The sequence below is a fragment of the Arvicola amphibius genome, chromosome 18, assembly GCF_903992535.2.
Source record: "Arvicola amphibius chromosome 18, mArvAmp1.2, whole genome shotgun sequence".
Taxonomy (NCBI): Eukaryota; Metazoa; Chordata; class Mammalia; order Rodentia; family Cricetidae; genus Arvicola; species Arvicola amphibius.
This window is the reverse complement of record NC_052064.1, coordinates 10457461-10485458: the sequence shown is the minus strand read 5'-3', so window position 1 is coordinate 10485458 and position 27998 is coordinate 10457461. Positions and strand designations below refer to the sequence as shown.

The window sequence follows — 27998 nt, the reverse complement described above, 5'->3', positions numbered from 1 at the left end:
GGGGCCCAGGGCTGGGTGGGGTCCCTGCGTAGGATCTTCCTATAGAGTCCAGTGTCCAGTGTGCAGAGGGCGACAGAAGCCATGCGCTGGCTGAGGGCCTGGAGCCATATTCTCTTGCCGTTGTTCCTCTCGCTAGCCCTCATCCAGCTGTTTATCTCCGACCATAAAAGTACGAAAACCCTCCAACACTGGAACCGGCAGTTAGAAGCAAAACACGTCGAAATGGGTGAGTGACCCGTGACGCCAGGCAGGGTGCTGTGGCGGTGCCCCGCGGGCTTTTCGGTTGGGGCATCCTATCTGTCTCAATTGCTTATTTCAAAACCAGTCGCGTGGTGGTGGTGGTGGTGGGGGGCTGTGGAGACATTTTTTTTAAAAAAGGTTCTTTATGTTGTGAGGGAATCTAGTGAAAACCGAACTCCGTTTGTTTCCATTGCCTAAATTCTATCGATGAGAACCAGAGGGAGAAACTGGCTATGCAGTTTAGTATAAAAAGACGCCAAAGAAAAGTGGCCAGATTCTGTTTCTTGGCAGTCCCCTCATTGCCAGGGGCCAGAGATGCCAGAAGCGGACTCTCATGGGGGCTCTCATGCCTGATCTGGCTCTTACATGATTTTAGGGTTAACTCTTCAGAGGGAGACATGTCAGAGAAGCAGGGATGATGGGCTAAGATAAAGCTCCTTCTGGTCAAGAGATTGGAATTCCTGGCTTGGGTGCAGGCCTAGCACTCCATCTGAAGGGATCAACCACCATGCCAAGGGGCCAACCCTAGGAAGACGAGCTAGAGACGGGTGAATTGCCTAGTCCTTCTCCGAGGTGATATATTCGCCCCTCCAGAATCCGTGCCCTCAGCGCAGGAGCTCACCCCGCTGCAACCGTGAAGCTCAAGTCTGAGCACCTATCTAAGTTGGTCTCCGTTTTCTCCTTTCTGAACGCGCTTGCTCAAACACTGTGGGTTTCCCCCAACATCTGGGGCCCTTTCTCACCGCGAAGCTGTCTATTCTCGGTGTATCTGACCTCCTCACTGACTCACACAGCATGAGTAGTTGTTGTTCTGTTCTTCATTGCCCTTTTGATAACTACTGAGATTTGTAGCTTGCTTGCCTTGAGTTTTATTTTCTCTTTTCCTTTTAAACATGAATAAAATAGTTTCTTGAGCCTAAAGAAAAATTCTTTGCAAGTGCTATTAAAGAAGGCAAATGTACCAATATTAATATTAAATAAGAGAAATCTCAAATTAAAAATCAAACAGAGGAGCTGGTGTCGTTTTATTTTTACACACAGTACAATAAACAACGATGACATTTTAATAAACTTTTACTTGCCTAAAAATATTTTAAACTGTACAGGGAAAGATATATTTTTCAAAAAGAATATTCAACAAGTTACACGTTTGTGTGAGAAATCAACAGGTAATGTAGAGAGAATTGGGGTCGAGAAGAGTTCTTTCCAGCAGAAGCAGGGACGGTTAGTTTATTAAGGCAAGATGCTCTTAGAGCTCCAAAGAGCTGGGTGTTGATGCCAGCCTGCACATGATTGAGTGTCCTGCGCTTGGCATGCTGCAGCTCTGGGTCCCACCCCTTTTGCTTCCTGTCCCCACCCAGGGACTGGGTTCTCCATTGTGAGGAACTAGACGCTCTGGAGGGCTACTTCTGCACTCTAGTTGGCTCTAGTCTCTGGGGTGGGGGTGAATGCCAGTGGGAGGCTGTTCTGGCCTTCATTTTTGTCAACTTGCTCTTTTCATATGCGAATTTTGCAGCCTCTGCTGGAGGCCTCCCAATCTCTTTGTCCACCCCCATTCTCTTGCCTCAAATCTGCCCTCAGGGCCAGGGTCTCAAAGTTCTTTTGGGGGGAGCTGAAAAATGACTTGTGTTTCAAATTACTTCCATATACTCTACATGATCCCTGCCTATAAAGGACAGAAACTGTTGCTTCCAAAGATGCGAGGACAAAGATCACCGACTCAAATCATCAAGGCCAAATTAATTAAAGCCAACAATTAATTTTTTTTTTTTTTTTTTTTTTTTTTTTTTTTTTTTGGTTTTTCGAGACAGGGTTTCTCTGTAGCTTTGGAGCCTGTCCTGGAACTAGCTCTTGTAGACCAGGCTGGTCTCGAACTCACAGAGATCCGCCTGCCTCTGCCTCCCGAGTGCTGGGATTAAAGGCGTGCGCCACCACCGCCCGGCTGCCAACAATTAATTAAAGCAAGCCTTTCTATTTGTGTATGTGGATGGCTTCCCTCTAAGGTGGGTTTGAGAGGTCAGCATTGGATGTGAGGAAGATAAGGTTTTGTAGCTCAGGGGTAGGGAGTTCCAAATGGATGATTTGGTGGCCAAATAGGTGGGGTTATAGAAGCAGAACATAAGAATAACAAGTTAGTCATAACAATCTTCTGAAAGAAAGACATGGTTGCAAAGAGGGCTTAACAAGGTTGTCATAGCAACTGGTGGTCATAATAACCCTTTGAAACAAAGGTATGGTTGCCTTCCTGGAAGAGGCAGTACAGAATCATTTGTGATTAAGGTTACAAGGTAGGACCCAGCCCAGTCCTTGAGAAACAGAGATTTAATTGTAAATACGAATGAACACAGTTTGTCTTTACTACAAGATGGCTTTTAAGCCTAGAATGGAGGCAGTCTAGTTCATCAATAGCATCCCCTCAGAATACTTTGTATATCCAGTGGTTGACTGGAATCTCTGCATTTCAAAAATCTGAGTCTGAAACTTCTGTGATCTAGAAAACACAAAATATTTTCTGTGAGCCTTTGGCAAGTTCCTTGGGCTGCTGTCCACATGTCTGGAGCCATCAGGTGTCATAATACATTGTCCAGTTTTAAGAATAAGATCCCAGCCGGGCGGTGGTGGTGCACGCCTTTAATCCCAGCACTCGGGAGGCAGAAGCAGGCGGATCTCTGAGTTCGAGGCCAGCCTGGTCTACAAGAGCTAGTTCCAGGACAGGCTCTAGAAACTACAGGGAAACCCTGTCTCGAAAAAAACCAAAAAAAAAAAAAAAAAAAAAAAAAAAAGAATAAGATCCCACATAGTGTTATAAAAAAAATAGTAATGGGGAAAATAGAAAAGGTTTCTATGAAGGAATTCAATCTTGAAATATTTTAAAAGCAGAGCATTATGAGGTTGTAAGTTACGACCTTTTTTATTGAAGAAAAATTTAAGTCTTAATGGTTCACAAGTCTAAGCAGTCTTGTCTTTAAGATCTCAGGGGAGAGGATAAGGGATTATTATAGACGGAAACTCCTGGAGTCTCTTCAGTCTGGTAGGAAAGGCCTTTCTCTATCTTGAGAAGGTATTACCAGACAATCCAAGACATTTATAGTCCAGATAAGGCTCACCTATCAGCACTGTGACAGGCGCTGCCGCTCAGAAGCATTCTAGATGCTCACAGGTTCCAGAGTAGCAGCGGAAGGAGCTGCACATCAGGAAAGCCGCTGAGCTTCTAAGTGGGGATGTCAGTTTAGGTTCTTAGCAACTAGGAATTTAGTAAACAGAATCTTGTTTATCTTTTTTCTCTCAGCTATCCTTGAAAAAAAAAATTCTTCCCTAAGTAACTTTATTTGTTAATTTATTTATAATGGCAATAAAAAGGAAGTTTGTAGTAGTTTGAATGTAAGTGGCCCCCATAAGCTCAATGGGAGTGGCACTATTAGGAGGCGTGGCCTTATTGGAACAAGTGTGTCACTGTAGGGGCAGGCTTTGATGTTTCATATATGCTCAAGATGCCACTCAGTGACACATACCACTTCCTGCTGCAAGATGTAAGAATCTCAGCTATTTCTCCAACACCATGTCTGACGGCATACCACCATGTCCCACCATGATGCTAATGGACTGAACCTCTGAACTGTAAGTGAGCCACCCAATTAAATATTTTATGAGTTGCTGTGGCCAGGCAGTGGTAGCGCACGCCTTTAATCCCAGCACTCGGGAGGCAGAGGCAGGCAGATCTCTGTGAGTTTGAGGCCAGCCTGGTCTACAAGAGCTAGTTCCAGGACAGGTTCCAAAGCAACATATAGAAATCCTGTCTCGAGAAACAAAACAAAACTAAAACAAACAAAGAGTTGCCATGGTCATGGTGTATCTTCACAGCAATAGAAACCCTAAGACAAGTTGGCTATAAATATTGATGTCACCAGCTAGACATTTGTAATTATATTCCTCAAGGAAGAAGATGTGATTTTCTGGACCAGCAACATTCTGGATATTATAGAGTGTGACCAGCAATATTCCACAAAAACTAGCAAAGAGCCATGTTCTAGCAGTCATGAAAAATGTGATTGCATGGAAGGAAATAAACACTGGAGACAAACATAAAAACCAGGCTGGGGTTGGAAGATAGTGCAGTGGTTAAAGCTGAGCCTAAGCATGAAGACTAGGATCGTATCCCCAGAAACCATATAAAGTCAGATATGGTAACACACATCCGTGATCCCCATCTGCGACAAGAGGGAAGACAGACATGTTTATTCCTAGAAGTTCATGACCAGATTAACTTGGATGTGCAATGGTAAACAAGAGAGTTGCTTCAAAACAACGTAGAAGGTGAGACCTCTATGGAGGCTATAAACTGAGATCCACACATGTCCTTGGTGTTTGTAAACCTGCACACGCACTTGCACGCGCGCGCGCGCACACACACACACACACACACATAGTTACAAATACAAATACAAACTGAGAGGCATCCCATGAAATGCTGATCCACATTCATCGGAAACTCCCAGGTCATGACAAACCAGGACAGACATTAAGCCCTGCTGCCGATGGGAGGGCACAAAATGGCTGAAGGCCATACGGAATCCCACAAGACCTTGAAGCACAAACAAGACACTGGTGTAAAAAAAACGGATGAAACCCCGAGAAAATTTGCAGCTTCGTTCAAAGCAATACATTAATTTTGGTTTCTTCGTTTTGAAGTTGAACTTTATTCATTATTAGTGTGAGCGTGGAGTGTATCTCAGATCCACCCACGCCATAGTGCACCTGTGGAAGTCCGAGATCAACTCTGTGCGGTCTGCTCTCTCCTCCACCTCTATTGGCCCTGAACTCAGGCCTTCAGGCTTGCAAGGCCTTTGCCATTGCTCGCTGAGGCCAGCTTGCTGGCCCTGGTTTCAGAGTTCAGAGAATGGTGACCAGGTCATTTCTCCTGAAATAAACCCGGAGCGGCATCTTAGACTCTCTTGAAGCCTTAGGATCTTTTCTATTCACTTTGACTTTTCATTAACTTAATGCTTCTGTAGGAATTTTAACATTCTTCAAGGCTAGGAAAAGACCTAATGATCGATAGGATTTAATTCGAGAACCGAACTGTAATTTTTCCCAGCCGGGTGAGCTCTGCATCTAATTAAACAATCTGAAACTAAATGGACTGTTCTTACAAAGCCTGTGAGCTATGCCACCAAATAATAGGTAGAATAACTTGGTTATTCTTGTGTTATAAAACATGAGCACCAGATATCAGATATGAACTTCGTTTTTTCAGAAGCCATCAGAGTAATAACAAATGAGTTTTTGAACTTGAGCTCAGTTTTCATTGTAGAACTTTTGAATATAAGTGATACTATTGCTTTTCTACAAAGGAAAAATATCTCCATCTGGAAGGAGCTTTATAAGTTTTGTGGCAAAGCAGGTAGAACTGCAAGTTTCTTTTTTATTTTTATTTATCTTATTATTATTGTTATTTTGGTTTTTCAAAACATGGTTTTTCTGTGTCATAGCCCTGGCTGTCCCAGAACTTGCTCTGTAGACCAGGATGGTCTTGAACTCACAAGAATCTGTCTGCCTCTGCCTCCCACGTGCTGGGATAAAAGGTGTGTGCCACCACTGCACGGCTCAGGTTTCTTTTTAAATAAGGGATTAATGAATTAGCCAGGAATGTCTATGAAAAACTGTTCTGACAACAAAGAAGTTACTAAACTATTTTTAAGATATGATATGATAATATTAAAACTGTGTGGTAAATGGACAATTTGCTTATTTTCATTATCTTGTCAAAGTTGTTTTGTAGAAGTTGGCTAATCAACACTGAATAATGCCATCTTATAATTGTTTTTTCAGAAACGAGGGGAAATGAGTTGGGGATTAAATTGTAATGGTAGTGTGTCTTCATTAGTTTTCTATAGCTTTAAAGGGACAGCATGACCAAGACAACTTATAAAAGAAAATAGTTGGGGGTCTTGCTTACAGTTCCAGAGGGCGAGTCTATGACCATCATGGTGACAAGCATGACAACAGGCAGGCAGACATGGCTCTGGAGCTGTAGGGGAGGCTCTCCAAGCAGCTGGTCTACAAGCAGGAGGCTTGTAGAAAGAGAAACAGCGGGCCTGGTGTGGGCTTCTAAACTTCAAAGCCACCCCTGCTCCAGCAAGGCCACCCCTCTTAATCCTTCCCCAAAACAGTTCTACTAACTAGGGACCAAGCTTCCAAACATATGAGCCTGTAGGGCCGATAGTATTCAAACCACCACATGAGGACAGCATCTAGGCATACGTAAATAAAAAAGCAAGCTGCTTGAATATGAATGAATAGAGCTTGAAACAGGGATAAATTGAGCAATAAATTGGCTTTGGTTTTAATTTTTATGCTTTTTATTTTTTTTTTGTAGACTGTGCTCAAAAGCAAACTTGTCCATCTTGTACCCGAGACAAGAGAGTAAGTTAATTTTCTTATGAATAAAATTGTCCTGGGAATGTTATGAACTCACATGTTTACAGTTGTCACCTGGAAGATGTGCTAAGCTTTGTTTCCTACACTTTGACAGCTGAAACGAATAATGACAGCTATGAAGATGTGTCCCTTTACTGTAAACCATCCTTTGTGGGTCTAAAAAAATAATGGAAATACTTCAGTACAGACTTGTACTTCCATCTGGAAAATAATACATTGAAAAGAAAGCAAGCTTTTGCTTGAAAAATGAAATCACACCAAAATGTTGGAAGAATTTTTGTAAGCAAAGTTATAGCTTTTAAAATATGGCAATATTTTCATTATAACCTCTAAAGGCTAGAAAGAATGGCATGTGATCCATAACCTCAGAGTAACTAAGGTCACCTTCTCAGATGATTAAATCTCTCTCTCTCTCTCTCTCTGTCTCTCTCTGTCTCTCTCTCTCTCATATATAAATATCTTCCAGCTTTGAAGAAAACAACAAACAAGTAGAAAAATCCCACCAGTGATGAAGCAGATAGTATCCATTAGTGCACAGCTGTAGTAGGAGACACTTGTTCATGTCCCAGCTGCCCAGACTCCCGAAATAATCACACAGAAACTGTATTAATTAAATCACTGCTTGGCCTATTAGCTCTAGCTTTTTGTTGGCTAGCTCTTATATCTTAATTTAACCCGTTTCCATTATTTTATATTTTATCATGAGGCTAGTGGCTTACCAGCAAGGTTCTAACTGGTGACTTGCATCTTTCTCCTCTGGTGGCTCCATGGCATCTCCTTGACTCCGCCTTCTTTCTCCCAGCATTCAGTTTTGTTTCCTTCGCCTAGCTCTATTCTACCCTATCACAGGCCAAGACAGATTCTTTATTCATTGACCAATAAAAGCAACACATAGACAGGAGGACGTCCCACACCACACAGCTGTGTGGTGACACTTGGAAAGTCATTCAGGTCTACTCTCTTGGAGAACTGACCACATCACAGACAAGGGACACAATTTGGTGATGGTTTCTGCCATAGTGGTCTAGACAAACATCATTGGCCTCTGCTCTTCTTCCAGGTCACTCTTGTGCTTTTGTGAGGACCTGGGCTTCTGGCTCATGGATGTTCCCACCATGTTACCAGCTTTCCTCAGATAACCTTGGCCCAGACACATATTGTCTCCATGTTCACTTCCTTAACTCTGCAGTCTGGATAACAGGAATAACTCTCTGAGCCCTGAACTGCCTATGGCACCCGCCGTTTCCTCCTTTCCTGGCACTATACCTATGCTTATGCCTTAACAAGATAAGTCTATCTACCCACCCTCCCACTCAGCCCTTTAGTCCCCTCAGTTTGCTTCAGGTGCTTGCCCCTGATCCTACTAGGTTCCCTTCCTTCTTGTGAATTTTAATACCATTCACCTGAATCAATCCCCCCACCTTTTTGTTGTTAACTGTTTTGCAATGCAAAATTTCAAGCATATAAAAGTAGAGGAAGCATATCTGTGGACTATGGCATGAGCTCCTTGTCCTTCTCTAGGAAACTGAGGTAGGGGCATCACTTGAGTCCAGGAGTTGAAGACTAGCCTAGGCAACTAAAAGGAACCCCACATTTAAAAAATAATATAGGAGACAGTATAATAAAACTTTATACCACTAAGGGTCATCTTGGGTAACTTTGTCTCATGAACGTCCCATCTTTCCAAGTAGATTTTGGAAGTCAATAATTCTGTGAATAACATCTTATTTGTAAATATTTGACCCTCTATGTCTTCAATAAAAAAATTGAAGTATTACATTTATAATCACATCTTAAAATTAACAACTAAGTACCCAGTTAATTTTTTGTTTCATATTTCTTTGTTTAAATCAGATCCACATACTGTAATTGGTTGAGACATACCTTAAGTCTCTTTGAGTCTATACATTCTTTCTAGTCTCCTTTTCTTTTATTGCAAATTATTTGTTAGAGAATAGATTGTTCTCCTGCTGAGCTTCCTCTAGGCAGGGCTTTGCTGGTCATATCCACATTACTAAGATGGCTTTATTGTTATTGGTTTCCTTTTCCCTGTTTTTATAAGGTTAGTAACTAGACGGAAAGGACTGAACACATTCTGTAGGGGCTTTTGGTGGTAATATCAATGCTGAAGACACATTAGAAGACGGATAGGACTGTGGACTAGCCTTTGATGATGTCAGCAGTAAATGATGTTCTCTTATATTGTTAATATACTTGTCTTCCTTTTGGCCAGCTCTGATTGGTCTCTGATCCTTCTGTGCTCCAGTGCTATGCATTATTAGCTGATTACTGCACAGACACATTACAACACAGCCCTCATTAGTACAGCTGCTAAGGTCACCTGATCCCAGATGCTACTTATTCTTTGCTCTTTTGGTTAGCAACCTCTCCTAAGAATGCCCACAGTAGTAATTCTAGAACATTGTAACCATCCTTAAAATGCCAATATCATCCACACCCCTCACATCTCAATCTCAAAAGGCGACTTGATCTTTTAATTTTAAAGACAAAAACAGAGACTTTGGGTATTAGCTTCAATCACTGAATTATAGGGCGACTGTCATTTTTATTCAGAATTACATATCCTTATCATTTTTCCTTAAATGATTAATACCTCCTGTAGTCCTGCTATACTTCATAGGACCTACACATATGCATCATTACATTTTCTTTCATATGATATATATTGTGATTTTTTTTTTGCTGTCATATTTCCTCTGTTCTCAGTTCCCTAGGACAAAGGCAGGGTTTTCACCACCTTTGCGTCAACACACCTCACACATTTCCTAGCACACACTTCCAGTTATTGAGTGGAAAGCATTCAATAACTATTGAGCTATTAGAAGAAGCTTACACTACATTCAATACACTCCCTAATGTAACAAGATAGATAGTTTTATCTTGAAACATTTCTACACATAAACCATTATGATACGTCTGGAGATAGGTGCATTTGAGGGTGATGTGAAAGCGATTTCCCCTCTCTCTTAGGATTAATGAAAGGGTAACTCTGCATGATCTGTGTAGAATCAGAGTGCTGTCTTCTGAAGAGATCCTCTGTCCTCACACTAACTGGGAGGACAGTGACTTCCACTCGCAGATTTTATTATTTCCCACACTGCTCCACACTGTTTTATAGGCAGCAGTTCCTACAGCAACCAAGTATTTGCATTCTCCTTGGAGCCACACAGGATGGACAGATGTTTGGCATGTCTTGGGAAGCCCTACTTTGTGTTCACTGGTTCACTTAACTCAAGAGAATTATACCAGCACCTAATTTTCCCCAAACATTATAGTTTGAGTTCATATAATGTATGTTCTCAGGTGAAAGAGAATCTTTAGATTCTGTCTGAATATTTTCCTTGTAGTCTGATAGCAAAGACCATCCTTTCTAGAATTAGAAAATGTTCTGGCCAAAAACAAATCCATACAAAGAAACTTATTTAAAACCCCACCGTTAACTTGCTCATAAACACAGCATATGAGAAAGAAAATGTAGGGTCTGGGGAGCTGGCTGAGTCAGTGAAATGCTCACTATGAGCACACGGAATTGAGTTAGGATCCCTAGGACCCATGAGAAAAGCCAGGGCTGGGGAAGGCAAGTCAGACAAATCCCTGCTAACCTAGCCAAACCGGCCAACCTGCGGCCTTTGAGAGACCCTGTGTGGAAAATAAAGGGGATACCTCCTGAGGATCAACACCTAAAGTTGATTCCTGGATTTCACACGCATACACACACTCATACTTTGAACACACACATACACACACACATGCACTCACGCACCACCAAAGCGGTGATGTATTTGTTCCATTAAAAGCAAACCTTTAAGAAGACTATGCCAACTAAAACAGGTTAAGCAATTTTTGTGAGTCTTTTGCTGCCATTTAGACTTTTAGGTATCAGTGCCAAGTCTTTGAAATGATGGTCTCAATCCTGAGGTCACAGTGGTTTGATTGTCTTCAGTAAGTTTTGTTCTTGACTAATAGGACTGACAAGGCTGAATTCTGCAGTGAGTTAAAGCAGTGCCTCAGAGTAGATCCTGGGTTGTCTCTACAAACGAGTCTTTCTCATTCATCACTTCCTGATATGGATTATTGTTCAGGATGGAAAGGAATGATATGCCGGGCGGTGGTGGCGCATGCCTTTAATCCCAGCACTCGGGAGGCAGAGGCAGGCGGATCTCTGTGAGTTCGAGGCCAGCCTGGTCTACAAGAGCTAGTTCCAGGACAGGCTCTAGAAACTACAGGGAAACCCTGTCTCGAAAAACCAAAAAAAAAAAAAAAAAGAAAGGAATGATATAAAGAAAGCTATAAGAGACTTGTAAACCTCTCATGGCCTAACTTATGTGTTGACTAGTTCACATGGAAAGGCTGTTATGTGATTATCAGCTGCATTTATAAATGCTGTAACCCACACTGCACCAAGAGATCCATTTTAACGCTGTTTTTTTCTGACAGTGAACACATACAAAAGTGTGTAGGGCATATATAACAGGAGATGATGGGTCAGATCCAGACATGGCATTGAATTTATATGTATCACCTATGTAAAGTCCTCCAAATGAAAACAAACAAGAGCCAGAAATATGGATTATTTTCCATGGCAAGTATTCCCGACACAGTGCATACTCTTGTCATGACCCTTCTTGTGGAGGATGCTTTTCTTTGACGTGTTTAAGGCCATCTGGTAGACCTTGTACTCTCTCTCTCTCTCTCTCCTGCTGAATGATGCCAGTGCTTTCTCTCTTACATGTTCTTTTAGAAACCTATCTTTCCTTCAAGGTGCGTCTCTGTAGTCTTGCCTCCGTCCTTGGGTTAGGCTCAGAAGCAGACCAGTGAGAGGGCTCAGTGGGGAGATGTTCTTACCGCAGAGTCTGTTGGCCCAAGGTTGATTCCTAGAACCCACAAGATGGAAGGAGAGAACCGGTTCCTGTAAGCTGTCTTCTGACTTCATGCACGCCATGGCTGTGTATTGTACACGTGTGCACACATACGCGATAATGAAATAAACACAGTTTTAAAAAGCGCGTAAGTATACACACACCTTTAAAGACTCAGAGGTGCTGTCATCTCATTGATCGCTTAGAACTGCCGTCTGTTTCTCTGCATTGTCTTCTTCCTTTGGTTCAGAAAAAATGAAAAAGAAATCCTTTTTGTTCTTTCTCGTAGGCAATGTATGTATTTTACTACGGCTTGCCACACAGCGTCATGTTGTCTTTAGCAAACTGACTTGCAGGTTGCTAAAGCCTCCCCATAACCAAATGCCAGGGCCTTTCAAACCATTCACTCACTCTTCCAGATGTTAGCTCTTTCTTTGTTCACCTTGCCCTTCCCAGGGGCCTCTTCACTCACTCACCTCTCCGTCCCTTACCAGTTCCTCGTTTCATCTTCCTAAATGAGAGCATCCCTAAGTTAATATACTCATCTTTGGTTTGGTAACATGAAGTATTTTGAATGTATTTTCATTGAATTTTTTTCATACAACATACTTTGATCATTCTTTCCCCTCCCTCAACTCTGTACAGATCCTCCCCTTCCCACCCAACTTAATGCTCTCTCTCTCTGTCTTAAAAAACAAAAAGACCCCACCCAAACAAAGCAAAACAAACAAAATGCACACATGTAAAAATAAAAGCTAAAAGAACGAAAATAAAACTTGGAGTCCATTTTGTGTGGACCAACTCTTCCTGAGCCCCTGAGGCTTGCCCCTGAATATGGTTGACATTGAAGAATGGGTTTAACTGAAGAAAACTGATTTTTCTGTCTCCCAGCATCCATCAATGAATAACTTCCTAGAATGCTATCTGGTTTGCACCTGTGCAGGTCCTGTGCATGCTGTCCCTCTATGAGTTCATATGCTCATCGGTTTTGATGCAGCTGGAAAACACTGTCTCCTTGGCATCACCCAGCACCTCCGGACCTTACACTCTCTGCTTCCTCTTCTGCACAGACCCCTGAGGCTTGAGGGGAGGGATATGGTAACTACATCCCATTCAGGGCTGAGCACTCTAACCCCCCCCCCCCCCCCCCCCCCCCCCCCCCGCATATTGTCCGGCTGTGAGTCTCTGTGTTTATTACCGTCTACTGCAAGGAGAACATTGTTACGATGGCTGCTCATCCTGTGCTCTCTTCCCTGCAGTCATGGCTTCTACTGGAGACCCTTACGCCCACCAGCTCTCTAAGAGTGATGCTCACAGCTGCTAGATTGACATCTCCTTCTTGGTATTTGTTTTCCTCACTTCAAACTTAAAACGCCTTTAACCCAATTGATCATTTTGTCTTGTTTATTCCTGGCATCATTCCTCAAAAATTCTAATTTTAAAAATCTTTGACTTCTCTGCCTTCCAGAAAACATGTCTATTCTTTGCTTTCTAATGGAGCAATCCTAGACATTGTATACTGCTACTCTATCCCTCATTTGCATACCCCTGACCTTCCAGTCTCTTCTCAAGCCTTAGTCATTATAATTAGATTTTTAATTGTCACCTTTGCATCCCAAATAATCCAATTCAGTCTCTATTGTTAAGTAAAACACAATATATGAACCCCTTAATTGGACAGTCAAAGCCCATCACAATGCAAGAGACATCTATCTTTCTGAACGACTTTACAAAGACCCACCAGTACGGATTTTCACTTTGCCACCACGGTCCTTTTCTTAGTGTTCTGCGGCATCTCCTGCATCTCTCCCCTTCCCTGTACACATCTGCTTGTTCCTCAAGACTCATGCTACATTCTTCGTATTGCTTGAAAGAAACCTTGTCCGTTCATTCTGAATAGAAGGGATACTTTCTCCTGTTAACTATCATGTTTTAAAGGTTGATCATTTTGAAATTATAATATTCTTGCATTCAGAGCTGTGAATTTGTTGATGTCTAAAGTGTGCACACTCCACCTTCCAGGAAGCAGAAACAATGCTTTGTTCATCTGTACAATCTCTGCGGCACCTGGCTGTAAACTTTCTTTTGTTCTTTGCATCCTAACACTCATTTTCTGTTTGTAGCATAACATTACACACTTTTAAGCACAATATTAACCCACCACTTATCATTATGTACCTCTGCCCTTCCTGTATTTTACATTTTAATACCATTTCCATATAAAATAGCAGTTTCTATATGTGCATAAAGTTGTTAAAAATAGGTTCTACTCCAAAATGAATGTTTCAGTTGTCCTGTGGAGCAATAGTAACCATCACTCCAAAACCCTTAGCTGGACTCTCAGCTGTCACATAGAGGCTGTGGTTGTAAAGCTCTCAGCGTTACACGGTTCACCCTCCTTAGCTACAAGGAAAATCTCATGTTATATTAGTTTTAAATTATACATTACCAATTTGGGACGCTCAATACATTATACCGTTACCCTGGGCAATGAATATGAAGTTCTGTGCTTTGAAGACTTTTTGGACATAGTTACAGTAGTTAAGGTCTCTTTTTTGTGGTTAAGTGGTAGAAACTCATCTCAAGCTAATTTAATAGAAGGGGGAAGTCACGCCTTCATAAAACTGAGTGGGCGTGGCCTCATGTTCAGCTGACTCCCGAAGGCTGTCACACTCCCGTTTCTCCTCTTCCCCGTAGAGTGACCTCACTTTCTCCCACAGAATGTGGGTCTTCTCCAAACCACCAAGGAGAATGATCATTGCTACAGCTCGCACAATGTCAGTGGCTCCAAAAAGAGTTCTAATTACTCTTCTTTAGGTCAAACCAGCACTAGGGACTGGCCAGAGGGAAGAATTACCTTGAGTGTCACTGCCTGGGTCAAGTAAATGAAACTGCTCTATATGTAAGAAAGGAACGGAGAAGAGCTGATTGATAGCTTCAGAGCCACATAGCATTGAGTGAAGATACCCGCAAGGACATAGGGTATAATTATCAGAAGTGGAAACACAAGATGGGTCAACACTAGAAAAATCGAACTGCTTCCCTTTGCCCCATTTCAGCCTCTGCCTGTTCAGGATATACATTTCATTAAAAAAATGCCTCAGGCAAAATAACGCTATCAGTCCTCACTAAACGTGACATTTAATCACAGTCACTGTGAGTTCTGCTCCCAGTTAAGTCTAGAGTCTCACACAGACATGAACACATCCTGTGTTTGGATATGAGTCCCCATGATCCATCAAGTCAGCTACACAATGAATGAAACAACTCCCCAGAATCAACAGAAAAGGAAAATCAAGGTAACAATAGTAAAAATGGCCATTCAGAAAAGAGGGCAGCCATTAGTGGTATTGTAACAGAGTCTATGCTATGTGCTCATCTTGAGTTTCTTGGGCCGAGCAGTGAGCTCTTTGGCCAACAGGTACATCCAAGTTACGCATCCTAAAGATCTTCATTTTCCAGAGGGAGATACTTTAGAGGATACTGTGAACCTGTGATGGCTACTGCGTCCTGTCAGTGAGCGTAGCACTTAAATAACAAGTTCATCTCTGCTAGGTTCACATCCATTCTGGCAATTTCTCCTCAAACTGCCGTATGCCATGAGCTTGACTCTTAGGAGCTCCGAGAACTAAGAGCTAAGGCTAGCTGCATTCCCTTAGCGTTGAGTCTCGTCCCTGCCTTTGCAGTTCTAGTCTTTAAGCCGTAACCTAAGGTAACAGGCCTGTTGACCCAGGTGACACCATTCTTGGGTTTTCTTTAACAACTTGATCTGACCTTTGATCTTGGCAAGTGTGGAACAAAAGCTTCTCTGTGATTCTTTACCTCCATAGTTTTGGGATTCTGCAGCAAGGAGTGATGTGAGTACATCTAGACTCAGTCTGCATAATGGTTTACAGGTTCAGAACTGGGCTGCCATCTTTACCGGCTGTGCAATCCTATTAAGCAAGTCATTGGCCTGTTCTGTGCTTTATTGTCCCCATCTGTATAGAAGCTAGCTTACAAGAGTGTTATGAGAATGAAATGAATTAATTCATATGGAAGACTTAGAACAGTACCTGTCATGGGCTAAGCCCTGTGTGGCAGCCGTTTATCAGTCTGAACATCTGCGGAAAGGATTTATGTTTATCTTAGGTGTTTGTTTGCTCATGTGTGCACGTGTACCACATGCTTGCCTGAAGCCCTCATAGGCCAGCAGAGGGAGTTGGATCCCCTAGGCCTGCAAGTTACAGGTGGATGTAAGCCAGCTGAGTACTAGGAACTGAAACCCAGATCTTCTGAAAGAGTAGCAAATCCCTTTAACGGTCGAGCAATCTCTGCAGCTCCACTCCTGGCATTTTTGTCTTCTTCCAGGGTCTGCTCTTTGCTCGCACAGTCGTTCTCATCACTGGGCTCCTGATGCTGACAAGCGTTTGCGTTCAGACTTCCTGTTTCCAGGGGACTGTCTGTTCCTCAGTGAGCAGACGGTGGCGGGAACTGACGCGAGGCTGATTGACAGCCAGCACAACCAATACCATCCGTAAGAGAGACAGGCTCTCCCCCCCCCCCCCCCAGAGTAGATGCCACAGAAAAGGGACTTGAGGGCGATGTTAGAGACATTTCAAACGCTACCTCTTGCGCTTCTCAACACTGCTTCCTGACACAGGTTTTGGGTTGAATCCTCCAAAATGCAGCATCTGAGAAAGGGATTTAAGTGTGCGTGACATCTGTGTTTCTGAGTAGTAGTGAAGGAGTCCCAGGATCCTAAGACAAGGGACAAGAGTCAAGAAAAGATAAGAGCTCAGTGTCTGTATTTGCTCTGACCTACGGATCACCTTTGGTTAAAAAAAAAAAAGAAGAAGAAAAAGAAAACACATAGCAGAGTTGCCCTTTAGCTAAAAGCAAAGATGTTTACTGGGACACTGTTTGGAGCTCTGTATTAGTCAGTCATTCGCCCATGAGGATAGAAATCTCAAAGGCAAGATGGTGCTCAAGGGTAGATATTCCCAAAGGGAACTTGTGAACCCCTGGCAGCCAATATGCACTGCTTCTGTTGTTTGGGAACACAGGTCTGGGGGAAAAAAAGCCCTTCACAGGCCTCCAATGACTTCTACTACTAATACCTTAACAGTGTTGAGAATGCTTGGGATTTAGTAAAAAAAAAATATGTTGGGATTCAAAAAAATGAAGATCAGAAAAACAAACCAGCCAACCACTAGATAGACCTCTACCAAATCTTTAGACCAAAAGGGCAAGATCCTCTCCCCAAATCCTCAGACTCCACACTCAGTGAGTTCCTGTCTCTTCCCCTTTATATTCCTCTCTCCACCCAGTCACGTCACTCCTGTCTGTACCTCCCTAGTGCTGGGATTAAAGATGTGTAGCTCCTAAACACAGGGCTTAAAGGTGTGAGCCACCACCACCTGGATCTGTTTCTGGCTCGATCTTGTGTAGCTCAGGGTAGCTTTGAACTCACAAAGATCCTGAGTCCTGGGATTAAAGGTGTGTGCGACCACTCCCTCGCAAACCTGCTGCAGTTGTTACCGTACTCTGACACCGCTTTATCTCTGCCTTCTGACTCAGTGCATTTGGTGCCGAGAAGAAGGAGTCTGCAAAAAGTACTGTTTCCCATATTCCGACTGCAAATTCAACTCCATATTCTGGGCAAACTGTAGAGGTAAGTGGGCCCCATTTCAATTTTTGTGGCTTCATTGCATCTGACTTGCAAATAGTAGAGATTTGCTGCATTTAAGGGTTTCAAAATAATTGCATTTGCATTAGTAAAATTCTCTAGTCCAGGGCTATTCTTCAGTGCCGCCCTCGTGGGTTGCTCCGGGTGGAATTGATTCAAAGTGAGTCAGTTGGGACCCTTGATGTAATACTTGACAGTTTAGATTTCATTTGTAAAAATCTCTGCTGTAGGATGTTCATAACCTAGTTAAGGGATGTTTGTGTTGTGATGTTAGAAACTCTTGACTGTGTGTGTGTGAGTGTGTGGTGTGCACGTGTGATTGTATGTATCTGTATGTATGTACATATGTACATGTTGGTACTGAAATGCAGATGTTCTGAGCCAAGTGGTTTTACTGTAACACACTTCCTCAGCGAATGGAGTCTGTATGGAGAATTACCATTAAGAATGGTGACTCCTTCAGATAGCAAATCTCATTTACCAAAAAGAATCTTTCTATTTGTAATGTCAAATTTGGACATGCTATATGGTAGTTACCAAAGCAGGAAAACAAAGTACTAATACTTTTCAATGAAATTTCTAGAAAAGCTAAAACAGGTGATTTTCCAAGTGAGCAGGACTCTGGTGAGAAAAGCCCATCTATCAGTGAGTTTCTTAACTGGAGTGAAAATATAGAATTCTGCCTAAATCTCTGCTTGCTTCAGGTTCTAAGGGTCTTTTAAATCGTCTGTATTTGGACCTTATAAAGACAAACTCTTGGCATTCACTAGGAAGAGAAACTCTGCTCCCCTATTTTGTGTTTTCCCTTCTAGCCCATCTCACTGTAACTCAGGCTAATAAGCTGTGTGTTCTGGAGGAGGGGAAAGGTCACCAGAGTAGACATCCTCTCTTCCAGCCAGTGTGGGCTGTCTCTGATAACAGAACACTGGTGCTTAGACAACAGCCCACCCCCTGGTGTCTACAGGCACCTTCCCAGAAATGGCAGTCTGGGCATTTACTGTCTTCCCTGTTGAGAAAGTACCAGAAATGAAACAGAGGCCAAATACAGGGGAACTGGTGCAGTAGGCTGCTAAGCTCTTCTACCATGCGGGTTTCAGCAGTGACTGTCATATTAATGGTGGCCTTAGAACACGTAGTGCATGCTCTTGTAGCCTCATCCCAACAGAGGTCTGAGAATGTGCGTCTAAGAATTCAGACTGCATGATGCTAGAAGAGTTAGAAACATAAGCAGTTTTTGATCTGTTACTAAAAATATGTCTCTTTTCATCAATTTCAGTTGACCTGTTTGGAATCACGATGCTGATACTTGTTGCATTATTAGCAGTAGGATTCCTGTGGTATTGCCTCGCCTACCACTTATACATGGAGGAGTACGTCCTTTCACCCTTCCTAAGAGTCCGCTTTGGGATGGTAGCACTGAAAACAAATACTAAGATAGTTAACAGGAAGTGTTTAGATAAATGCTTAATGAAAATACTGAAAGGTACATACACTGCTATAAGATTAAAAAGGAAGACTAACCAAGTTTCCTGTCCCACCTCCACCTCCAGCATGCCTCTGCTGAAGCCAGCATGCCTCTGCTGAAGCCAGCATGCCTCTGCTGAAGCCAGCATGCCTCTGCTGAAGCCATCTTGCAGTTTGGCTGTTTGTGGTCCTGCTGATGACCTTCATGTCGCTGAATTAGATGGCTGAATGCTTCATGCTGTAACGTCACACACTATTACACTTAGCGCCCCATCTGGAAAACTGAATATTTTATCTTGTGCTGTCCCGATTATCTTATTTTGCTATTTTATGTGCTATTTTGAGATTTTTAGCCATTTTTCATTGTTTTTAGTAACCTAAAGGTTACTAGTATTTATATATTGCTTATCTTTTGGAATTTACTTAGTCCATTTAATCCTCTGTTTTTATAATAAGAAAATTTTATATTAAGATAAGGAAATTTGAGGGCCAGGAGTGGTAATGTTCTCCTTTAATCTTTTATTGTTGTTTCCCAAGGAAGAGTTTAGTTTCTCTGTAGCCCTGGCTGTCCTGGAGCTAGCTCTGTAGACCAGGCTGGCCTCTACCTCCCAAATGCTGGGACTAAAAGGGTGCGTTACGGTGTCCTGCAACTCTGCTTTAATCTTAGTACTGAGGAAGACAGGCAGGGCATCTCTGAATTTGAATCCAGCCTGGCCTACATTGTTAGACCTTGTCTCGAAAACATATTTTTTTGGATTCCCCGTATTCCTTATCGTTTATCCTCTCTTCCCTTGAGCCCCCAGTTTTGTAAGCTTTCACACTCATTTGATTTTATGTAGAAGTTACTTTCCATTTCACGACTGTAATTCCACCTCAGATTGTTTACAGAGCGAGTTCCAGGACAGGCTCCAAAGCTACAGAAAAACCCTGTCTCAAAAAAAAATTAAAGCACTTTAAAAGTTTTAAATGTTAATAACACATAAATATTTGATATACTCGTTTTCTCAAATGCTTGTTCTTTATCTAAGTAGTTATCATTTGATATGCACTAAGTATCCATGTCACTAGAGATACTGTGAGGCAAAGGCCAATACTTTGCCTGCATGTGGGACAGAGAAGAGTAAAGAAGCAATTGTTGGTTTTATTGTCAATTGATTTTTATGTGATATTCCATTTAATTCAGTTGTATTTTTCTTAAAATGCACTAGTTCTCCTGATGAGTAGATAAGAGAATATTTCACGTTAAGAAAGCAACTCTACTATACTCTACACCATGAATTAAGATAATTTCAACTGTAACCAATCTTAAACTTTAAATTCACCACCATTTTGAACAGGCGGCAGGCTTTTTATTATGCAAGAAATGGACCAGTTCCTGGTTACGGCGACTGGAATGCTACCGGCAAGTGCTTTCTTCATTTTGATAGGCTACCCCAGAATTTTTCAGCGGCTGACAGCCAGAAGTCAGGCTCTTACTGTAGGCCCACAGAGCTAAGGTCCATGTGGGAAACGTGACAACTGCTGTCATTATCTTCATTTTGAAAAACACGTTAATAATTCAGTAGTTAGACTAGGATTTGCAAACTAGTAACAAAGATGATAATCGGAGTACTGGCAGGGGAGTGTTGAAAATTTTAAACTATTTGGGGATTTAATAACTTCTCCTTTCCCCCTCTTTACCACTTAACTGAGGAAACCCAAGGAGATCTTTGTCTTCAGGAATTCTTGGGGATTCCCCCTTCATCTCACCCAGTCCAGGTTACCCAAGATGCAACTCTTTTCTGGGTTCTTCAAGCTTCCCTTAGTTCCTCCCTCACTTGTGGCTTCCTCTGGCTGGTCACCTTCACCTACACAAGGCAGAGAATAAACAGGCTTCAGGTCTGAGGAGTAGGAAAACATGGGGTTTATACAATGTTATTTAACAAAGCAGGTGGGAGAAAGAGCAGTCCTGGCCCACACTGAGTTCTTAGAAAATGTCTCTGGATGATTTCCTGGCTTAGGGAGTTACTGATCACCACGGAGGACAACAAGTCTGGTGGTTTCCTCAAACATTTGGCCTTTTTCCTCTTTGTCAGATTCTCACCAGGCTAATGCTACCCCATGTTCCTTGACTTCTAAGTATTCAATAGCAGTAGTATTAAGATCACAGTAGTGTATTTATGGCGTCCGTGGACATTTTATGGCTGATGTATTTAAAGATTAAAACTGTAATGTTATTATTGGATTTTGTCAAAGGTCTTTGAGAAGGTAAATTTATTTCCGTTTCCATAGCATATTATGAATAAATAACTGAAAAGACAGCTCTTTCGGAGAGAGAAGGTGAACGTTCTTCAATGGTAAGCTTCTTAGAAATACTGCAGAGAATTTCTTTACCCCGACCCATTTGTAGGAAACAGCTTTTCAGGAATACATCATTAGAATTATTGAGAAAGAAACACTGAATCTGTGAATTCCATAGACAAATTTCAGTCCCTGAATTGAAGGGCATTAACCCCAAAGGCAAGGGAAGATGGAGCTGTGCGAGTCTCTTTTTATATTTGTTGATAAATTTAAAGGAAAGACAATAAACTCTGTTGAGGAGAAACAAAGCATTGATCTAGCAATGGCGGAAGCAGGATTGGAAGGAGGAGGAAGCAGGGAGGTAAAGAGTCCAGGTCTAGAGGAACAGGAAAACAGAAGAACAGCCATGTGGGGTGCTGCTCCCTGAAAGAGGCCCACAGGCCTGCTGGATTTCAGCAGCGGTGTTGGCAGGAGTCCCGCTTGTAAGGGGCAGACAGAAACAGTTTTGGGCAGAGGGAAGAGTCAAACTGACATAGAGACGCCGGGGAGAGAGCACAGCGAATCGTAGAAGGAGCTCTGGAACCAGCCAGGCCTTCGGGGACTGACCCATGGAGAGACAGTAGTTTCAATCATTAGATACAGAATGCAAGACACAAATGAGGTCAGTTTGCAAAGCGGACCTGGCGTCTGGAAGAATGGATGCCTTGTCCCTGGGGAAGGAAGACACAGGAGTGATGTGCCGTGCCGTGGCCCGCACCACAGCAGCTGGCATTGATCTAGGCCAGGGGGCCTCATCCTGTAGGTCGCTACCCCTTTCCGGGGTGGCCAAGGACCACCCGAAAACACAGATATTTACATTACGATTCATAGCAGTAGCAAAATTAGAGTTATGAAGTAGCAACAAAAGTAATTTTGTGGTTGGGGGGTCACCACCGCATAAGGAACTGTACTGAAGGGTCATAGCATTAGGAAGGGTGAGGACCGCTGGTCTAGGGGAATGTGGAGGACAATGACTCTGGGTGCTTTTGTGCCACACACTCTCCCTTCCCCTTTTTAGTATTTTCTTTAAAGCCTACGTGTGCTGACTAGCTTTATATCAGCTTGGCACTGAAGAGGAGGGACTCTCAATTGAGATGATGTCCCATAAGATCTATTTTCCTAATTGGTGATTGATGAGGGAGGGTCCAGTGCATTGTGGGTGGGCCACCCTGGGCTGGTGGCTGAGCAAGCCAAGGGGAGCAAGCCAGTGAGCAGTACTCCTCCATTACCTGTGGCTAAGCGCCTGCCTCCAGGTTCCTGCCCTGCTTGAGTTCTTGTCCAGACTTCCTTCAACGGTGAACACTGCTGTGGAAGTGTGAGCCGAATAAACCCTTTCTTCCCAAGTTGCTCTGGTCATGGTGTTTCATCCCAGTATAGAAACCGTAGCTAAGACACTAAGTAAAGCTTTAAATTTCTTCCAATTATGATTTTTTTTGGTCATTATTGAGTTGATTTTTCGTTGAATTGATTCCATGCAAAACCTGGGCCACCTTTGACCTTTTTAATATTCAAGTTTAATAAATTTTGGAATGGAGTTATTGTGATAGTTACTGAAAGGTAAATATACACCAATATAAGATGGGAGATTTACCAGGAAGCAAAAATTTTCAACTGAGATATTTTGGGAAAAGATAGAAAGCAGAGGTGATGGCTCAGAATGGAGAACAGAAGATGACGCCCAGAAGGTATAGTTTTCACCTAGAAAAATAAGACAGAATTGGCAAACTTTGCATCAGCATTTGGGTGCTTTCTGATCCTAACATATCTGCATCGCTCTCGTGGTGAGAAAGCACCCACACACAATTCAGAGATGGAGATATGTGTCTGTGTTCCAACCAAGCGCACGCTTTTGGTGCGTGAGCCATGATTTGTGGACACGTTGTTCAGATGATAAAAAATGATCCTTTAAATGTAATCTTATAACAATATTTTCACTTAAAGGTAGAATTAAAGAGAAACTTGTCTAGTCCTTGGCTGTCTGTAGATAAATGGATGCTATGAAATTATACACTGAGTATGCCTGAGCCTACTGAACAAATTGTAATTGGAAATCATGAAGAGAGACCCAAGCTATTGTTTGCTCTGGTAGTTGGTACCAGTTAAAGACACGGGGGTGAGTGGCAGAATGGCAATAGCTTCGTCCAGGGCTCTGTAAATTCGATTAGTATTGTCTGAAATGCTGGCGTTATGGTAGCTATGATGAAACGGTTTGCCCTCCCTTCACTCACCAGCGTTCTTCCTCCGTGTGGATGTTAGTTACCCACAATGCATCGCAGGCTGGCTCCTCCCACTAGGGAGCTCTGGAAGCTAGCGCTGTCATAACCAGCAGTGCGATTTTTGGAATAATGTATTTGGAATTCTTTTGTATACACACACACACACAATCTTAAAAAGCAGTAGGACTTATCTAATCAAGTAATAGACACTGGCAAAATTGAATGGCAGCTTTGTTCAAGTCATGTCAGGTAAAATGATGTGTATTTTAAGGACTTTTTCATTGCCTCGGTAGCTCCTTATATGTCAGTTAGGTACATATATGTTAGCCATACTCATGTTCGTTAAAACTTTCCCCAGTTTTTCACTTTCCGTGAAATTATATTCTTATACTAAATTAAAACCTGGTGGTTTGTTCTATCTCTGTATCTTTCTTTCTCCCCTCTGTTCTTTGTGAATAATGGCTAGTTCAAGATTCCTTTGGGGATCAGACTGGTGCCTACTTATTTCTGTGGGTTACATTTTGTCCTGACTCTTCCAAGTCATTTGAATACAATAGAATGTAAAATAAAACTTAATAATTTAATGAAGTTAATAATGATAAACATCAACTACAAATCCCTCATATGTTCTTGATCAATTGTTTATATAATAACTTATTTATATAAATATTAATGTTAAGCTTATTTTCATGTAAAAATCCCTTCAAATTCTTTTCTTTTTTTGAAAGAGATGCATATTTTGGATTTATTTTTATTTATATATTTAGTGTGTGTGTGTGTGTGTGTGTGTGTGTGTGTGTGTGTGCTGGTGTTGGAAACCACTTGGTTCTCTGCAAGAGCAATAAGCATTCTTAACCTCTGAGCCATCTCTCCAGGCCCGCATCAAATTCTTGTGAGAAACAGCAACTGGCCACATTATTTATATTGAAGTCAAAAATTACATAGGCAGAATTTATGAATAACTATGAAGGAATGGCTTCTTTCCAAGTGACAAGTGCTGTCTGAGGGAGGGGTGAGGGGTGGATGGCACAGCCCTAGAATCAGGTTTCTAAGTATTACATGGAATTTACTAATTCTGACACATCTAAGGCAATTGCTCCGATTGCTGGATCTTGAGTTCTTACCGGCAGGGAAGGCAGAAGAACAACTTAGCTAGGAAAGTGGGGAGTAACGTTAAAGGAAACAGCCCTGGACTGTAACTCACAAGCAGGAAAGGGTGGCTCTGGCCAGGGGAAGGACGTAGTCTGAGCTGGGAAGAACTCAGGTTATCTTTGCTTCAGTTAATTTTTTCCTCTGTTTTGCAGTTTTGGAGAATTTAGCACACCATTGAATTCTCCCTGAATTAGAGGAGAAAATGTTGAGAAAGTTGTCTGAGAAATAAAGACTATATGTAAGCTACTGTTTGGAACTGAGACGTTGGGTACTCTATAAATGATGCTGTTTTAGCTATTTGAGCCTATTATGCCACTGTAACTCTGTGAGAACATTTAGAAGAAACATTAAAAGACACTTAAAATCCTTCAAGGAACATAAAACTTTAAGACAAGCTTATACAATACCAACTGCATTCTGGTAAAGTTTCATGACAAGGTTTATAGGTGCCCAAGGGTTAAGTTAAAGGGTAGAGAATCGGGTAGGGCTTAGAGCAGGTAACCATGGCATCCCAGCTAATCGGGATTCAGCATGGACATGGCTCAGGGATCTGCTTTTAGATGCCTGCCTCTCAGGCAGAAAGGACACCTCAGCCAATACCTATGGGCACGGGGGCCTGCTCATTGCCACACACTTTGCTTCCGGAACCTGAGCTGTCATTCACCGTACTGTGCTTTGAGAAAGTCACTTGGTCCTGATCTGCAGTAAACCTCGAAATCTTCACCTAGGGACTTAAGCATTGTTTTATAGGTGATGGCCATACACAATCTTGAAAGTGAAGGAATGTGAAGTTTCAATGGGTAAGAGAAAGCAACCACATTTGTAAGTGAATGTACAATGAGGAGCTAGAGCGGTGGGGCTGGAACCAGTGATATTTGGTCTGTATCCCTAAGCGAGGAAACAGTGCGTGAAACCCTGGATGGGGGTGGGGATGCTTGCGGACTGAAGAGAGAACAGAGGATGGGAGTGCGTGGTTCAGGGTCCCCAATCTACGAGCGCAGAGAGAGGCTGTGGAGTTCTCTGAGGGCCTGGGAGGGGGATCGAGAGTGAGTGAGCACAGTGTTGAAGAGCAGGGAGCAGACGGCACAGGCGAAAGCTGTTTACACACTCTTTGCTATAAACTACTATAATGCTTTTAAACTATTAGTGTTTCAAGCTACTAAGAAGCACTTTGCCAAATAATAGGTTCTACGGCAGTTGAAAATAGACTGTAGTTTCTCCCGGAGTGTCTTGAGTTACAGGATGCCTTCTGTGTACTAAGAGAATGGTCTGTGTACTAAGAGAATACACAATAAATGTTTTATCTTAAAAGACATTGGTTACGTGAAGCATTGGACAGACAGTAAAGGATTCTAAGCAATGCCTAGGGAAGGAATACTGTGATCTGGCATCTTCTGCCCAGGGGTGGTAGGAAGGGAAACCCTCCACCAAATCATGCCCCTCCACCCTTTGATGCTTCCCACGGCACTGTTAGCTCTCCTCAGTTGTATGATTATTAGAGAGAGGGAGAGATGGGAACAGACAGCGACCCAGGGAGACAGAGGGAGAACAGCAAACAAATCTCCCTAATTTTGCAGCAGCGAAGTTTTCCAGGGTTCATTTCCCACAAACAGGGTGATGGCAAGCTTCCTAAAGTACCAGGGAAAACGGTTGTGTCTGGCTGGGTAAACACAGGAAAATTGTGCACACTGAGGTCTTTTCTGAATCTCTCTTTCTCTCTCCTCTCTCTGCACGGCTTTAGATATTTCGGAAGTGAGGGAAATACTCTACGGGAAGATGGTAGGGATGTGGAAGGAGAATAAAGCAATTGCTTCCTACTGAAAGAGGAGAGGAAGTGTTTCTTCAGCTTAAGAAATTTCATTACAATCAACTACAGGCAGGGGCCAGAGAAAGCAAGAGCAGAGTTAGAGGATTCGCTGAGGGGATAGGTTCAGAAGGAGATGTTATAAATAAGTATGTGCAGCTTTTATTTTTTATTTTATTTTCATCTATCATAGAAATGTACCTGTTTTAATATTGACATTTTTGCATAAATACTTTTGAATTAAGTAACCATTGAAACTAATTGAGTCTACCCGTTAATGGCTGAGCCATCTTTCCAGTCCTGAAGTTAATTTTATTTTAAACACTCTGTGTGTGTGTGTATGTGTGTGTGTGTGCATGCATGTGCGTGTGTGTTTGTGTGTGCCATATGAACATGTGTGTACTTGCCTGTGTGTGTTATGTGGAGGTCAATGTTGGGTGTTGTAGTAAGGAGGCCACTTGTTTCCCAGCTGCCCAGACTCCCAAAATAATCACACAGAAACTATATTATTTAAATCACTGCTTGGCCCATTAGCTCTAGCTTCTTATTGGCTAACTCTTACATCTTAATTTAACCCACCTCCATTAATCTGTGCATCACCACGAGGTCGTGGCCTACCAGCAAAGTTTCAGCACATCTGTCTCCGGTGGTGGCTCCATGGCTTGTCCCTAACTCCACCTCCTTTCTCCCAGCATTCAGTTTAGTTTTCCCTACCTACCTAAGTTCTGCCCTGCTATAGGTCCAAAGCAGATTCTTTATTCATTAATGGTAACCACAGCATACAGAGGGGACTCCCACATCAGCTGGGTGACTTCCTCTGTTGTTTACCACATTAGCTTTGAGACAGGGTTACCCAGTGAACCCACTCACTCTTTCAGCTAGAGTGTTGGCCTTTGGAGCCCCTCTACCACCAGCACTGGGCTTAGGTGTGTGCCACTGTTTATGTGATGCTGGGAATTCTAAACCGATTCTTCACGCATGTACAGCAAGCACTATAACCAGCCGAGCCATCCCGTAGCCCCAGTAATATTTTTTTTTTTTTTTGGTTTTACGAGACAGGGTTTCCCTGTAGTTTCTAGAGCCTGTCCTGGAACTAGCTCTTGTAGGCCAGGCTGGGCTCGAACTCAGAGATCTGCCTGCCTCTGCCTCCCGAGTGCTGGGATTAAAGGCGTGCGCCACCACCGCCCGGCCAGTAATATTTTTTTTTAATAATTTTGTTTTGTAGAATTTGGGAGCTGTAAACTTTTGTATTTACTCCGCTGCAGGAGTGTACAAGAGCCATCATCTATGTGTCTGGATATAAGCCCCGTGCAGGCAAGGGATTGTGTTCTATCTCCATTGGCTTGGACTGGTCCCCGCCTGGCCTCTCTGTGTCTCTTTTCTCCTGCCTGCTGACATTGTCAGAGTTCTCTTTCTTTTTCATGGCGCTGCTTGTGACAGTGTAAGACTTTGGTCGTGCCTATCATCAGAATATCTAAAATTGCTGAAGTAGTCACCAGAAGCAGATAATAAAACCAGTAGTATTACTAGAAAAGGGGCCTACAGTAACCATCACAATAATCTTCAAACCTTAATTCAGTTTTTATTCATTTTTCTTTATGTTTTTTAACTTCTTGTTCTCTTTTAGTGTTTCTTCCTCTGTAGGTTTGTTTTCACTATTTACTTTCTGATAAAGGTCCTTACACTGGTTTTTGATGTTCATTCATTAAAAACCCCAATCTTTTTACCCTTAGAGTTTAACTCAATTTTCATCTTCATACGATGATCCTGGCCTCCCTGAAACATACATACATACATACATACATACATACATACAT

General features: G+C 42.4%; 1 protein-coding gene across 1 annotated transcript; it reads left to right on the top strand.

The window, feature by feature from the left end:
- The first annotated feature begins 81 nt into the window (after positions 1–81).
- On the top strand, positions 82–21397 carry Pttg1ip2 (PTTG1IP family member 2). The gene is made up of 6 exons (XM_038315598.2): positions 82–226; positions 6617–6663; positions 17118–17211; positions 18503–18596; positions 20019–20092; positions 21246–21397. The coding sequence occupies exons 1-6, from the start codon at positions 82–84 to the stop codon at positions 21395–21397; spliced, it is 606 nt and encodes a 201-aa protein (XP_038171526.2).
- The last annotated feature ends 6601 nt before the right edge of the window (positions 21398–27998 follow it).

Excerpts from the sequence above, each read along its gene's own strand:
- Pttg1ip2 (XM_038315598.2), top strand. The coding sequence starts at position 82 with ATGCGCTGGCTGAGGGCCTGGAGCCATATTCTCTTGCCGTTGTTCCTC. Across the intron at positions 17,212-18,502 it reads ATTCTGGGCAAACTGTAGAG|TTGACCTGTTTGGAATCACG; the intron begins GTAAGTGGGCCC and ends CATCAATTTCAG. Across the intron at positions 20,093-21,245 it reads CGGCGACTGGAATGCTACCG|GAAAGACAATAAACTCTGTT; the intron begins GCAAGTGCTTTC and ends ATAAATTTAAAG.